The sequence below is a fragment of the Lissotriton vulgaris genome, chromosome 9, assembly GCF_964263255.1.
Source record: "Lissotriton vulgaris chromosome 9, aLisVul1.2, whole genome shotgun sequence".
Taxonomy (NCBI): domain Eukaryota; kingdom Metazoa; phylum Chordata; class Amphibia; order Caudata; family Salamandridae; genus Lissotriton; species Lissotriton vulgaris.
The window spans coordinates 168,242,740-168,259,964 of record NC_141697.1 but is presented as its reverse complement, the minus strand read 5'-3'; the positions used below and the strand labels follow the sequence as shown (position 1 = coordinate 168,259,964).

At 39.1% G+C, this 17,225-nt stretch overlaps 1 protein-coding gene across 4 annotated transcripts in view; it reads left to right on the top strand.

The window, feature by feature from the left end:
• Positions 1-17,225, top strand: part of MDGA2 (MAM domain containing glycosylphosphatidylinositol anchor 2) — a 1,595,858-nt gene that overhangs the window by 480,484 nt on the left and 1,098,149 nt on the right. For all 4 annotated transcript variants that reach the window (XM_086937278.1, XM_086937277.1, XM_086937275.1 and 1 more), the window contains exon 2: positions 4,946-5,085. In XM_086937278.1, coding sequence (XP_086793404.1) covers positions 4,946-5,085 — 140 coding nt within the window. The remainder of the gene's footprint in view (positions 1-4,945; positions 5,086-17,225) is intronic.

The window sequence follows — 17,225 nt, the reverse complement described above, 5'->3', positions numbered from 1 at the left end:
GGAAATTCTAGTTGTAAATAGAGTCCATGCTGGGCATATGGTTTTTTTGAGAATTTGGCCATAAGCACCTTGCATTAAAAAAATTGAATTTGTTCCAGTTACAAAAGGCCATGGCGACACCAGTGTACAACATCATACTAATTGCTTGCTATCAGGGACGGGCTGGGGAACTAAAAGCAGCCCAGCAAAAATGCTCAAAATAGCCCAGCTGCCTTAGTCTATTAAGGCAATCTTTCTCTATCTATTCTTCCATTGTGTCAATCCCTTATCTCCTCTCTCTTTTCTCCGTCGGATCACTCTGTTTCTATCCCCCCACCCTACCTCTTTTTCTGTGTCTCTTGAAGCCTCCAGTGACAGAAGCGCCTGGAGCAGCCCTTGACTTTCATACCCAGCCTCTAAGGGCTCCAGCCCACTGGGGAAATGCCAGGTGGAATAGAATGCCTGTCCGGCTCTGCTCGCTATTCCTCATATCTCTGAACTTGTAAGGTTTAAATCTGCAGATGGCAGTAAGTGTTTAGCTACAGTATTAATCGCAATAGTTTCCTGATGCAGCTTAAAACTCCACAGGAGGGACAGAGGTCATTTGAGTTCCAAATTTGTATACCTCGAGATCACTCGAAATGTGTTTAAAGCGGGGCTGAAAATTAACTCTGCAGGTATACACATATGGCCCCATTGTCTATACATGAATATTATGCTTCTCTACTTCTACATCCATCCATTAATTATTCATTGATTAATGCGCAGCTATGACGTTGAATTTTTTTTTTTTGTATATCGCTGGTAGCTACTAGTACCATTGGGAGCATTTCTTCTCCCCCAAACCTTATGTACCTGTTATCCGATGGTAATTAACTCTACCTTGAAACTGGCACTACTTTTAGAAAATAAAATGTCATCTTTTGGACAAGTAATGCATGACTTTTCACAGTGCTTAACTTAATAAATAAATATGTGCTTGTACCCTACATTGTTTATAGTCAACCTCCACCAACTTTTAAAACAAGCACGGCCTACTTTCTCCAACTGGGGGGGGGGCTCTTCTGCACTTCTCTCTAATGGCTCCTGATGCTCTTTTGCACTCCCCTCTCAATCCTGTCCTTCTCTGCACTGCCTCCTGTCAGATGCTATGTGTCTCTGTTTGAAAGCACCATATAAAAATAAATCCAATAATCACTCTCTTTTTTTAAAAAACTTTTTTATTATCAAAAAGAAATACATTCCAAATTCTGATCCACAATAATACAAAATACAAAGAAAAAAAAAAGATACAGTGGTGGTAACAAGAAATAAGATAATGATACAATGTGAATCTAAGTTGAGGTGTCAAAGTTCGGTATACAAATTAACATCTAGAAATGAATGCTTAACACAAATACACATATTTACTGAAAATCAAGAAAACTAGAAAGTAAACGAAAGAATTGCATCCTAATCTCATAAGGCCATCGGCCTATGCATCATCTAAACAGCCCCATATATAATCAAATGTTTGTAGGGCGCAGATACCCGTTACTTTAGCTAGAGCCTACTCTCTTTTGCCAATTTCCCTTACGATGACGCTTAGGTGAAATCCAGGCTCTAGCTATTGCCAGCGGGGCAGCTACTAACATGATTGCAAATACAGATTTATGCTCGCCACTATCCTCTTTATCACACGCATTTTCTCATCTGTCGTAAATGTATGTTCAACCCCAAGTCGGAGTTTAATAACAAATAGTATCTTCTGCCAAAAAAAGGAAATCTGGACATGTAACAAAAATATGAATCATCAGCTGCTAATAGCCCACACTTGGGGCAGTTATAACGCAGCCCCCACATGAACCCTCTTTGAGACCATCTAGCGATCCTCTCCGGTGTATAATAAAGTGCACAGATCATCCAAAATTGTGGCAATCGTAAATTGACCGAGTGTACCAAGCGTGCTCTGATTTCAAAAGCAGTCTTTACCTCCCATATAGTAATATTTATCCCCAAGATCTCACTTCATCTTGATGCTAATTTTTCACAACCATCAGGTCTGAACTGGCAGAGAGATCAATACATCCAACTGATGGCTGCTTGTCGGTTCAGAGCACACATGCACTCCCAAACCCCTGAGCTTGAGACACTCCGGATAGCAAGGTGTCTAATGAAATATTCCTTGACCTGAAGATATTTAAAAAAAATCTGTCGAGGGACAGCAGAAGTAAGTTGTAAATTCTCAAATGATTTAAAACCATTACAATCATACAGCTGCCCCAGATAATGGACGCCCTGCTTCACCCATTGCTGGCCCGCAGAATCCTGAAGTATTTCAGGCAACATCTGGTTACCCCAGAGAGGGAGCTTATCATGCATTAGAGATAAAGATCTAGCCAGAATGCCCTGCCATATTTAGGCACAATCTCTAATAGCCTTAAACCGTACCCATTTAATATAGTTAGGGTCATTAATTAAATATAAAAACATCCAACTCTCTAGACTAAGAACAAGCCAATGCCAAAAATCTGCTTTCTATGGGTTCACAAGACTGTGCAGACAACCGATAAATGGAGCCCAAAAATACAATTTAATGTCGAGGAGTTCTAGACCCCCCTGATTATACGGAAGCTTCATTAATCCCATGGCGCGTCTTGACTTTTTATATCCCCAAATAAAGCTACTTTAAACCCCCATCCAGTTTGCTAAAAAACAGATTAGGAATGTGCAACGGAATCGACCAAAATAAGTCAAAAATATAGGTATTATCTTCATCTTTATGATATTACACCTACCCAAAATACTGATTGGAAGCTTGTGCCACAATTTCAGTTGCTTAGTAATAATAGCTACCAGAGGATCATAATTTCATACATGAATAAGTTCGACCGTAGGCGATATACAAACTCCTAAATACATAGCAGTCGGGCATACGCCTTCCATTGGAGATTCCGGCAGATAATTAAGAAGCACCTGCGTTTTATTAATATTAATTTTATAGCCCGAATAAAGGCCAAACTTCTTGGCTTCCATATTGAGACCCTCTATTGACGAGCTTGGATCAGATGAAAAAATAGCTATATCGTCCGCATGCGCGGTGAGTTTCAGCAAGCATTGCCCAATATTCAGTGGGCATATCCTGACATTAGCCAGAAGTGCCCAATAATCACTTTCAAATCATGATTTTAGATTATTTGTTATTTTACTGACAATATTACGTTTCTTTATTCAAATAAGCATAATAAGCCCTAGCCACCTATTCCGGTGGCCTGCTGTTCTGATCACAACAGACATTCCAGTTCGATTCAGCTTTCACTGCAATTGAGGCAACTTCGTCGAGATGAGAGTAATACAGTGGGTCTCCCTCCAGATTTTGAGGAGGGCTTTCCTGATCATTACATGCTGGACATCTTTACTGTTCGTGCTCCAATGAGTTCCGTTATTTATCTCTAGTTACTAACATTTCCTTGATAAAGCAGCATCACTTTCTTTTTAACTTTTGCTACAGGCTTTGAAAAACCGATCTAAAAAAATAATATGAAAAGGTATAGGATTTGGATTTCTTTGTATACCAAAATCTATTGTAAAAACGATTATCATGATAACAAATACATTTAATAGTGTTTGTTTTTTTCTCATGCAATGTATGCGTTTCTACAATATATTGCGTGCATGTATTTTTTTTCTTTTGTGTTTTTAAAATAGTGTTTTACTTCCCCTTAGGTTTGTTTAAATTACGGGTCAGTTCCATTAGCTTGGTATTATTATTCATTCGCCGTAATTATGAGAAGATCACAGCATGTCACATATTTTAACTGTATGAAACAGTGGAGAAAAAGGGGCTTATTTTACACCTATAGAATTTTATGAGGGTGGGAAAGACGCTGAAGAAAGTCTCTGTGGACGGCTACTTGTCATATAACACAAATTAATGATACACACATAGTAAAGTGAAAGACAGAATACATGTATATTGTCAATGGTAAAGACACTGCATGCTTCCAAGACATATATAATGATGCAACAATATGTGCTGGACACATCAGAGGGATGAGTCCATGAGAAAACAATAAGAATTTGACAAAAGCTCCTACTTAATTGAACCTGTCTGCATTTACTTACAAGATTAAAGTCATCTGATAGAATGATTCAGCTATTGGGGCCCTAACTGTCCCTCTTTGAGGATATTGTTACTACACATATATCCATATATCTCGTTGAATGATTTCAAAATCCCAATCTCACATGTGTTTATCAACCCCTGTTGTATCTTCATTGTCAGTGGCTATTAGACTAAATATGCCTTCCAAATATTAATGTTACTTCATAAATCTGGAGGATCTATTAAAACAGTGCTATGCAACACTGACCTACATTTATAATAAAAATGCCTGGGGTTGAGACTGGAGTGAGTAAGCAATATTGGTCATTTTCTGATCATTTTGATTTTCTTTAATCTACAGTGTTCTTTAATTACTTATGAACGCATATGGTAAATCTAAATGTTAGTTTATCTTCCCTGCAGTACTGATGCACTTTAAGTTTGCATATTTATGTAACTAAACTTTTAGTTTGATCACATTAGAGCATTGTGTATAGAAATTTCTATCATAAGCTGTAAAATGATATGAAACAAAAGTGTGTGGAAAATTGAATGCAATTACTATTCTTCTTGCCCTTAACATTCTCAACACGCTGTGTCCTCAACTACCAATGTTATGGTGTCTAGATAGTGCTGTGAAATAAAGGTAATGAGTGTTCTAATGGCTTTGTCTGAGAATGCACCTTAGAGAATGAAAGTGAGCCACAAGATGCTATGGTAGTACCATAAGAAAACAGAAATTGAAATTATCATATGGGGAAACAAATAAAGTTTGGACCACTTTATGACTGGAAATCCTTATGATGTTGTTTGTTTTGTAATATTTTGCTGGTCATTAAACTCATAGCATTGTATTTTTCCCCTCTGTTTCTCCATTGACAGCTCCACCCACAGTGAGAATTGTCCATTCAGGATTGGCTTGTAATATAGAGGAGGAGCGTTACTCAGAAAGAGTCTACACCATCCGTGAAGGAGAAACACTAGAGTTGACCTGTCTGGTTACTGGCCACCCAAGGCCACAGGTGAGTCTGAAGCATGTGGCCTTGATTTTATCTCAAACTAGAAATGCTCAAGTGTATAGCAATGAACCAGGAAGCATAGTCCAAAGACTTTCAAAGAAAGCTAACTTCAAAAGTGCTGTTATTTTAAAAGTTTCCTTAAGATTATGTGGTCAGGTTGTGCTATGCAGTGCGGTTGAATTCTTTCCAAAGACTGAGGCACAGACATCGCTGTGATTTGTCTCTCAGACCTTGACACCTGTGATCATTTGGGTGAATTAGGGGTGACTTGGCTGAGCATTGGTCTTGGGCAAGGGTCTAAAATGATCTTAAGGGGAAACAGTTTTTTCAGCTATTGATGGTCTTTAGTCCATTAAGCATTGTGTATGACACAAAGAGTTCTAACTTTGAACTTTAGTTCACCTGGAACCTTTGAAATTTACTGCATTTCTGCAGATGAAATCTAAAACATATTCACTGGGAAGATATATGGAATACTAAAATAAGTTTATAGTTTGAAATGACCAAGTCTGCCTTTTTTGAAATTTCAAATGAACTTTTATCACTTTTTAATGAACAATTTCTACATTTTCCACTGTTGATAACAGTGAGAAATGAATTGTTGGTTGAATGAGGGATGACCCCTGTTCAAGAAGCCGCCACAATCCCTGTCAGGGTGAACCACCAAAGTCACTAAAATGAACCTGTACTAAACCCTCTGGTAGGTCAACACACAACAGTCAGGCTTAACTTAGTGCTATATATAAAGTATTTATGCAGCAGACAAATAGTAATAAAATAAAAACACAACACAAGGTAAATCACACACCAATTTAGAAACACTGAGTACAGTTTAATACATTATTTAACACTAAAATGACAAAAATCCATTTTGTAGAACCAGAGTTATGAATGTTTTAGGTTTAAGTAAAAATAGTGCCTTAAAGATCAAATCGCCAACTGTGGACATCTGGAGACCGGGCCAAAGTAAAAAAAAATAAATCACCGACTATGGGTCGGGTACAAAATGTGGGTTGGGCTCAGTTGGCTCTTACCTTCAGATCTAGAAGACAATTTGAAGAAAATATTTTGAGAAGGTAAAGTACAGCGGGTCAAGGCTGCATGCGGTGTCTGAGGAGGGAGGGTACATAAACACACATACACAATAAAACCATACAGAATATATCAAAAGTTGAATAGGAGAATGTTGACACTATATTGTTTTAATTGAAAAATCCCAAAAACACATTTACAAAAAATACTATAACTACTAAAACAAATTAGAAAATAAAAACAAATAATGTAAAATAATATACAAATAAAACAATTAAGGCTATCAACTATTTACCCTAAATTATGAACCCTATTGAATTCTAACAATATTAAATATACTATTCCCACTCTAGTTTATGCAAAGTTGGGAAAGTGTTGGACTTCGGATGGGTAACATTTACTTTTTTCACTCCAGCCTGTTCAACAGTGAGTAAAGCATTGAATTTCGAAGGGATAACTTTTACTAATCCCACTCCAAAGAACACAACTGTGAGCCAAATGTTGGACTTTGGAGGAGTACAATTGACAATATCTACTTCAATCTGTGCAGCAGCAGGGAAAGGGTTTGACTTCAGAGGGGTGATTTTTGATAGTACCACTCCAAACAATACAACAGTAGGGAAAGTGTTGAACTTCAGAGGGGTTAAATTTCCAATTCTCACTCCAAACAGAGCAACAATAGGAAAATCATTGGATTTTGGGGGGGGGGGGGGGGGGGTAAAATGTACTATTCTTACTCCGGTCAGTGCAACAGTAGGGAAAGAGTTGGGTGTCGAAGAGGTGAGATTTGCTATTCCCATCTAGTTAGTGCAACAGTAGAGAAGGTGTTGGACTTTGGAGACGTAAAATTGACTATTAAATTGACTATTCCCAGTGTTCGATTTTGGAAGGTGAAATCTACTAATTCCACTTCGGACAGAACCACAGTAGGGAAAGTATTGGACTTTGAAGGAGGAAAATTTACTAGTCCCACTCCAGTCTATGCAACAGTAGGGAAAGTGTTGGAATTGTGGATAGGGTGAAATTTACAAGTCCCTCGCCGGACAGATGTAAAATGTACTATTCTTACTCCAGTCTCTGCAACAGTAGGAAAAGCACTGGATTTCAGAGGAGTAAAGTTTACTATTCCTACTCCGAATAGGGCAGCCATAGTGAAAGTGTTGGGCTTTGGAGGGGCAAAAGTTACAATTCCCACTCCAGTCTGTAAAACAGTAGGGAGGGAAAGTGTTGGATTTTGGAGGGGTGCGATTTACTAGTCTCACTCCAAATAGCACAACTGTAGCGAAAGGGTACATTTCAAAGAGTTTAGTTTTATGATATATACTGCAGTCTAAACAGGAGTAGGGAAAGTACTTTCCTTCAAAAACATTACATATATATGTAACACCATGAATTAAGAAAAAATAATTAACTTTAATATAAAAATTATGAACTAACATAAAAATGCATTTGTAGTAAATAATAAATAAATTAAACAATTTAAATATTTACTATTCAATAAAATAATTTTCAATTAATAAATCTTATTCCATTATTATTTAATTAACTTATCACTGTAAACTTCTACAAAACTAGTGCCCGCAGCGAAAATATAACCTAAAGTAATTAATAGTCCTTAATTTACATATTTAAAATCAAACAAATGATGAATTAACAATTAATCATTAATTTGTAATTAATGATTACTTAATTAACTTTTCAAACTAAACCCGTCCAAACCTAGCAGCCCACAAACAAAAACATCATTAAAATAAATATGTATTCCATAATTTAAATATTTAAAATTCAATTAAATTATAGATTTACAAACAATAATAATAATTAATTAATTATTAATCAATTAACTTTCCACCCTATAACCCCTACAAACCTCGAAACCCACAACTAAAATATCAGTAAAATAAATAAGTATTCCCTAAATTAATTAAAATCAATTACATAAGAAATTAATTAACAATTCATTTTTAAATCATTATTACTCAATTAAATTCCTACCCTATACATCCACAAAGCCCTCAAATAATGTAAGAAAAATAAATCAGCATTAAAAAATGTACATAATAAATATCAATCATATAATTAAATAAAATTAATTAAACAATCAGTAATTATTATTAAATAATTAACATCCCACCCTATCCCCCCATGAATCCAACATCCTGCCACAACACTATAAATCATTATATACAATGAAATAAAAAAAATGTTTACAAGCAATATTTTTTATAAACCATTATATTAACAATTAGCACCACATAAAATGTATATATCAACTAAATATTTTTATGAACAATAATATTGAAAATGTTATTAAAACATTGATAATATTTCTATCAAAATTACTTGCCTCCCAAAAAACAATATTCTTGTCAATGCTGTTTGTGCATCACGATATTTGTGTACCACAACGTTTATTCTCTGATTTTTCTGCCTAGAGACATTTTTAAATTGATTGTTTCCATCCCCAAACATACCTCATTGGACAGAAACATTGATATCAGAAAGAGGCAACTGCTCACATTCAGTTTGAAGCAGCTGGTCACCAAAACTCACTTTAGGATCCCCTTAATTTGTATCATGATGGACAGTACTTTTTTGTATGTTCATGGATAGCAGTCAACAGGTTGACTCTCTTAACTATCGTTAGAAAGACATTAACTATATGGCCAGGCTTCTTGCAAGGGAATGTGATAGGTCAACCCTGAACTTGCCTGTCTTCTCTTACTATTACCATATCATGTTATTTAAAGCGCAGAGATAGGAAAACTACATATGAATGTCATGAAACATCTTAGGTTAGTTAATAAGGTAACCAGCTATAAAACTCCTGAAATGATTATCATGGTAAGGTAGTGCTATTACAGCTACTACATTATGTTCAAGTTTAATATATGGACATTTTGCGCCATCCCTCCAAAGTCATTAGAAAGATCATGATAATGGCCCTATCTATTCTGACCTGTCAGCATTACTAAAGACTAGGCCACACCTTACCTTGGCATTTAAACAGAACTAGTCTTTGGGGCCTAACTATGTGTTTGGTGGTCCAAGGTCCGCCAAACTCACTGGGGACAGTACAGCCACCGCTGCACCGGCATCCGACTGGTGAATTACAGCTTAGGCGGTCAGACATCCATGGCACCACCACATAGCGCGGTGGTCTTAGGACTGAAATACGCTTGGTAGTGCCCTGCAGCACTGCTAAACATTTTATGAGGTTTCTCACTGCCAGCGGTCCCATGGAGGTTCTTACTCCATGAAACTGCTGGTGGTGAGGAAAGAAAGTGGCCCCTCTTGGCCCTGTGCATGGCGGTGCATGCAACAGGGCACCTGCTGTGCCCCCTTTGTGCATACAGCCCATTCCTGCACTTCATGGACGGCATAGTCCATGCTGTGCAGGTACATGCACTTGGCAGTCACACAGCTGAGCAGTTTAAGGCTTACATATGAGCCATTAAACTGTACCATTGTGGGAATGCCATGTCGCCTGCCCACACACCAGACCACCAAACCACGATAATACTTGTAATCTGGTTAGTGGGCTGCAGCCCTGTTTAGTGGTGGGGGAGTTGGGCGGTGGTGTAGTGGCCCGCTCTCACACCGCTAAACCTGTAATCCGCCTATATTGCCTGAAGCCCCAACTCTAGAGTTTCCCACAGATCCCCAGTCCTTTCTTAATATTACATCATCCTGGCATTCCACCTTTTTGCATGATTGTCTTTAAAGCCATTCCAAAGATAAAACCCAACAACATTTAATTAGATTTCCTGATTTTTGTTTCTAGGTGAGATTTTTCAGTGCTTTCCAATGTTTTAAAAATTGTAAAAATTAGTAGTTATCAGTGTTTATTCTTTTCTTCTTGGTACATAATCATGGGGATGTTGTTTTTCCAGCGTTTCTTCCCTCATTCATTCATATTTTCTATTATTTCTACTTGTTTCCCTGCTCCAGACTTTTATCTTAGTACATTTTCATTGAATGTGCTGTTTGTAGTAACTTTTGATTATTTCTTTTAACTCCCTGTGTGTGTAACTTACCAGTACTCAAATTGTCTCTTCAGCAGTCCAGTGTCACCCTGTGTCAAGGACGTGCATGCAACAGAGATATCTTTGCACCCCATTAAGATTTGATAGTAGCAGATAAAAGTGTAATGATGAGCGTTTAACACATTCATGTTGCTGTGTTTGTCAACCAAATGTCAAATATTTTCTCAATAAGATCTTTTACTAAGAACATTTGTTATATTTAGTACTCCATATGCTCATATGGGAGAAGCTTGCTGCAAAATTTTATGCATACTATTAGCTTTGGTGACAGTTAACTGAAATGCTGTTGTTAGTAAAGAATTGTCATCACCTGCAGGATGACATGGGTCATTTGAGTCTGCAGTTCACAACAGGAAAGAAGTTTATCTTACATTTTAGGGCCATGCCTAGGGGATTTTGTGTTTACTGATGACCTCTAAACACTGATTTCTATCAAGGAAGTTGCATTTCTTTGCTTTATGAAATCAGTGTAGAGACTGTGTTCATGTTTGCCATTTGTGACAGTTGCACAAGGTACTTTACCTCTGGATTCTCTGCAATGTGCACAGTTATAGTGCATTTTCCATCTTGGGAGAAAGATTGAAGGCAGCTCAATATGTTTATATGAAATGAGGTTACAGTGTTTTGTGTAGGTGATGTTGCCAAGTATCGAGCCTTGTTTCAGCCACTAAGTTCCAACTTTATATTTGACAACTTGATAATTTTGGACCAGTATTTATGTCTCAGGGCAGTTCCTTACGCCTTTTTCTCTGAAACTGCACATAATTGGAAACTAACAGCTGCACTTTCTGCAGCTTATATACAAACTCATAAAGTATATCTTTGGAGTCACTGCATCTGTTGTATTAAGAGACTTTCAAATAATAAAACAAATCCTTTTTCTTTCAATATGTTCAACTTCAGTTCATTCCTAACTTTTAAATCTTTAATGAAGCTATAATTCAGTTTCCATAGCAATTTAAATTATTGAATAACATTGCCCATCAGTTTCATCAATGTCATTCATTTTGTTCATAATAACTAAGGGGCAGATTAGGAAGGCGGACAGATCGCCACCACCATGCAGGTGGTGGCGATCTGTCCACCATCTTTGCCCGTCCGCCACCTATTTCCTTCGCCATATTACAATGGCGGACGGGACCGTGGTGGACAGGAAGACCGTCCGCCGCTTTTCCGCCGCGGTCGCCTTGAGACAGCGGCGGAAAAGGTCTAATATGGTGGCAGTGTCTGTCAGACACCGCCAGCCATATTAGGATGGTCTGAGGGAAATGCCTTCCCGTGACGGCATTGCCACCACGAAAAGCCATACCGTCCTTGCTTTGGGGGCCCGTTGCGGGCTCCGAGGGTGAAGGGGGGGTGTCTGCATGGGGGGTACCTATGGTACCCCCCTGCGCTTCACAGTACAACATGGCAGGCACCCTGCGGGGCCTGTCATGTTGTGCTGAGAAACGCACAAAATGCATTTTTGACATTACGGCGAACGGTGCTTTCAGCACTGTCAGTCGCAATGTTAAAAATGTGGGATGCACCCGCCACTGTGGTGGGTGCATCCTAATTCTGGGCATGGTACCACAGCCCTTGTGGCGGACGGTTCCTGCCCCCTATGTTACCACCTTTAGCAGTAGGTTTGATTTTTTGCAAAATCAACACTGGTTTCTCTTCCCTTGTTAAGTTTTAATTTCAGGATTCTAATTCCTTCTCAAGTTCTCCATTTCCATGCAGATCATTTCATGGTATAGATCAGTCTTTTTTATTTTTGTCCTTATTCACCTCAGGTTTGAAATGACTTTTACCCTTGCATTTTCTCTGCGGAGGAGAAAAATCATGGACCCCCACCAGGGGTAGAGAAAAAGGGCATTGGGTTAAGACACCATCCTCCTTCTGGGATATTTCTCTCAGACAACGTCCGATTTTACGGCGGCTGCATAAAGTGTACTGGGAGGCCCTTGCAGCCTACAGCAGAGAGTTATGATGGTGTAATCATTGAACGGGGTTCTTTTCATGATTGTCTTATCTTTTTACCCATTCATTTGAATTCGGTTAGCCCCTGCCAAATTCTGTAGTATACCCCAGAATCTTTTCCTCTTTTTGGACCCTTTTCCCAACAATTCCATTCGTGACATATAAAACATGGACTCTAACCACTTTGGCTACTGAGGTGGTACTTCACTTATCCAGTTACAACATATCTCCCTTCTACTGAGCAATAATACATAAAGCAAAACAATGCTGGTGGCTCCTGATACCCCCTCCATCACCCCAAAAATAATTGATGAGAGGCTTACCTTTATGTGTATCCCCAAAATACCTGAAAGTGTTGATTCAACTTCATGCCAAAAATTCTGTATTTGTGTACATTGGAAGAACATATGTACATCTGTCGCTTTTTCCAAGCCACACTTTGCACAGGCAGACAGCTACCCTTTCCTCATTTTGGACAGCTACTCTGGTGTTATATATGCCCTATGAAGTGAGAAGAAGTGTTTTCTTTTTAAAAATGCAGGCTTAACCATAGTGTAAAGTGTACACATTGATATTTGCCAAATATATTGTAAGTTGCAGTTCGGCAAGCATCATGGATCTTTTACCATGGTGAATTCTCTGTCAGTGGTATCTTGCAAACCTCAATACCAGAAGGAGACTTCTTTCACACTGGGGGGTTTACCTGAAAGTTGTTTCACCTAGTCATTGGCTACACCCAGTGTTTTTTTCCGTGCCCGGGCCTAGCTCTTCAATTGCATTTACTTAAAATGGGAAATTCCGTCCCCCATAAGATCTTTTATCTCGTTCCATGTGATTCACTGCCCGTCCTGCGTAATCTCACCCCAGACAAGTATACCCATCTCCCTCATTGATAAAGCCAATTTATGCTTGAGACAGTCCAGTGTCCCTTGAGACTCCCAAATTGGAGCTGAGAAAGAATAATAGTCTATTTGCCGCCTTCTTATCGTGCCCCACATTTTAGTGAGTGTTTGTGGTACTTTTAACATAATCTTCTTGAAAAATTGTCATCCCCAACCTTAAAAAGAAAACCACCAGGGCCCATGTTGCTTGCTTTTATCTTTGTGCGTAAAATAACTCCGACATCCGTGTCATCTGGGGTTCTAAAAAGCATTCTAGAGCTAGCGATTTGAAAATCCCAGGCTTAATACTAAATGTCCGGTAACAATAGTCCCCCTTTCTCTCTCCGTCTCCGCAGCTTTTTCCAAGAGATCCGAACCCCTTTATATGCCCAGATAAAATATTTATTACCTGTTGGATTCTATCTATTGTTGGTTTCTCAAAATGAAGAGGGATGGTGAGAACTTAATAAATATTTTTCGGCACAGCCCAAGTAACCATATCAAAAATCTTAAGAGGAAGATGTACCCAGCTCTTCAATAACTGCACTGTTTCCCTAAGAATTCTCTGCAGCTTAATTTCTGGGATTTTTTTTATGTCTTCCACAATTTTAATCCCCAAATATTTCATCTGCTTTTTAATCAACTGGTCAACTTTCCTCTGGTTCCAGACCATGATTTCTGTTTTAGCCTCTTTTAACAGATAACCTGATATTCTACCAAATCCCATAGCTATCTGTATGGTAGGGGATAGCGCAACTTCTAGATCGGAGGAGAAGATTACCAGGTCCTCTACATACAGTGCAACTTTCTTCTCCCAGGTCCACCAAGAGACGGTAGGAAAGTTAGTTGCCATTGCTTGGCAAAGGGCTCTATATACAGGCTAAATAAGAGGGGAGACAGTGAGCATCCTTGTTTAGTGCCCCTTGAGATTTTAAAAGGTGCAGTTAAGTTTCAGGTTACTAAAACTCTTATAGTGGGATTTCATATATTAATTGAACTGCCCTACAACATTTGCCCCCTAGCTCGAGTTTCTTTAAAACCACTAGGCGATAAGACCACCTGACTCTATCGAAGGCCTTGGAAGCACCTAACATAATAACTGCGAGGGGGGCAGAATAAGCTAAAGCCAAGTAAATTGCTCCAATGAGCTCATATATTAATTCATAAATGTGCCTCCCCTTGATGAATCGCTTTTGATTCCCCCCCCCCCAACCTTGCTCAGTCTCCCTGCCAGGATAGTGGTAAAGATTTTATAATATGCGTTTATTAGGGATAGAGGTCTCTATGAGTCGCAGTTGGAGGGGTCCTTGCCTGATTTCAAAGTAAGTAAAATTGTCGCTTCAATCCATGATCTTGGAAGTTGGATCCCATGTTCTAAAACCTCTTTAATAACCTTTGTAAAAAAGGGGGTTAGAACTTCCCCTAGGATCTTATATAGCTCCGCTGGTATCCCATCAGGCCCAGCGGCTTTCCCACCCTTAGATACGTGTATGGCCTTCTTCACTTCTTCTTCTGTTACATCTTGGTTGAGACTCTCTTTCTGGTCTTGCTCCAAAGGTTTAACTGACACTGCTAACCAGGCTATCGCCTCCTCCTCTGAGACCTCATCATCTTTGGAATAGAGGCCTCAAAAATATTCTGAAAAGGCCTCTTCCAAATGACAACCATTAGTTAACATTACATCAGACTGCCCAACCTTAATTCCATTGATATGATTCCTATTTTGTTCTGTCTTGATCTTCCAGGCTAAAAGCTTCCCTGCTCCCTCCCCATATTCGAAATGGGCCAGCTTACTTGCGTCCAATCTTTTCTTAATCCTATTTTGTAGGGTTTTTTTCCATTTGATTTTTTAGTAGTAACAATCTCTCTTCCCTCTGAGTGTTGATACCTGCAGTCATAGTTCTGTCTGTTTCTAGCTTTCCCATTTCTGCCTTTAGTTTACCCAAGTCTAATCTGTATTGTTTCTTCCTATAGCCTCATATACTTGTGATCTTGCCCCTAATAAAAGCTTTCAAAGTATCCCATACTATGCCCATTGGGGCAGCACCACAATTAATTTGTAGGAACTCACTCACTTCGATCCTTAGGGCATCCATTATTATTATCTCTGCTAAAATAGTGCAATCCAAAGTCCACCTTTTATCCTTATGTCGGCTCTTCATTCCTAAGTGTTATTATTGCTGCTAAGTGGTCTAAAAGATGTGCGACAATATATTCAATGTCTAAAAGTCTTGTTTAAGACTCGCTTCTACCAAAAAATAATCGATCCTTGATCTATGCCCATAATTCTTGTTGTGAAATGAAGTGCCCTGCAGAGCTCCTGACCTCTCTCTCCATAAATCACTGAGAGCATGTTGCCTCATTGTTGATTTCCAAAAGGCCCAGGATTTTGGAATGGGTATAGCCCTACTATTACTGGATTTATCCAGCTATAAATCCATAGTATTATTAAAATCTTCTGCCATTATAACCGGGCCAGGGAAGTCTAGTAAGTTGGTGAACACTGACCTTAAGGGTACACAGTAATCCTAGTTTGGGCTCTAATAGCCTACTAGGGTTAGTGGGCAGTCCCCTATTTTTAGGTTCGCTATGATCCATCTGCCAGATTATTCCACCTGCATACCTAATAACTGAATGCACCCCCCTTGTTTTTTTACCACTATTTCTACCCCTCTGATATTAGCTATCTGCTCTGTACACCCTACCTGCTGTACCCATCTTTGTTTCTTAAACGCATTTATACATTCTTCCTTTACCAGGTGCGTTTCCTGTAAAATCAGGATTTGTGCTGGGGAGTCTTTGAGATATTGTAGTATCCTATCTCTTCTATCCCTCCTGCATAGGCCATTGACATTCCATGTTAGTATCTGCGTTATCTTCCTACAGTGTCTTTCAAATGTATGTACTAAGCGTCATTACATGTCATATCTACTTTCTGTCTATTTGAGGTGGTTGAGGAATGTTTTTGTAGTTTTTTCCCACATGGTCTCCACCCAGTGTACCCTTGCCACCCCCCACGGAGAACCCACCCCTGCTTCCTTCTGGACTTAGTATAGGTCCCATTTTCTTCCCAGCCCCCTGTTGCACACCGCCATCTATAATTTCACTAACAGGAAAAGAAACATATGCCCCCCCAACTTTATCTCCTACCCCTCCAATTCTTGTATTATATGTCAGTCTCCGGGCACCCCCCCTTCTTAAATACATCCAGAAGATCATCGGCCTCTCTATCACTTTTCAAAAAGTGCATTTTATTATTATGCATAACTCTGAGGGCAGCTGGAAATTTAAGCTGTGTCGATGCTCCTGTTTTCCGAAACTCCTTGAGGCACTTTCCGATATCCCACTGTCTGTCCAGGGTAGCCCGGGCCAGGTCTGACCTAATTTCAAAGGAATAATCCTTCCCCCTTAGAGTTTTCAATTTCAATGCACTTAGGGGTATTTTGTTTTTCAGGGTGTACGTTTGGAACTTAAGCAGGTTTTTCTTTGGCTTCCCTCTAGTCTGTTTTTTCCTAAAGGGGTTTCTATGTATCTGCTGAATGTCCTTTTCTATTGCTGCCTCACTTTCTTCCATCTGGATGGCTTCCTTTATTGATGAAACCACAAACGATTTCAGATTGTCCTCCTCCCTCTCCTCGGGAGACATTCAGTTTAGGCAAGTTATTCTTTCTAGAATTATTTTCCAGCTGTTCCATCTTCTGCTGCAGTACTTGCTCCACCCTCTGCAGTGCTAGGTTCTCCTTTTTGCTGTCATTTAAATCTGCCCTTAGCTCACCAACATTAGTTTCCAGGGTCTGAGTTCTCACTGCCAGAGTCTATTTTTTTCTCTAGTACCTCACAAAAATTGCGTATCTCTCTCTGGTTTGCCTCTGATACCACAAAAACTTTCTGATGTCCCTGGAGAATGAGGCAAACATCTTCTAGAGAGCCCTCAGCCTTAGCACTGGCATCTTCTTTCTCATCACCACGATTTTTTAGGGGCCCTTCCGAAGAGGGAGTTCCTCTGTTGTTATATATCGTATTTCCATCCTCACAGGCCTTCCCTTTCTCGCCTTTCACCTCTTCTAGTATGCCTTCTGTTTGTGATCCCCTTGTGTGGGTAGCATCCCCCTGGTCAAGCATTGCTGGGCTTCAAGGTTGCCTCTCCATGTCCTTTTTCTGATTTTTAGAATAACCAATGGTGGGAGAACCTTAAAAAAAAGTCCTCAAAGAGGGGGTAACT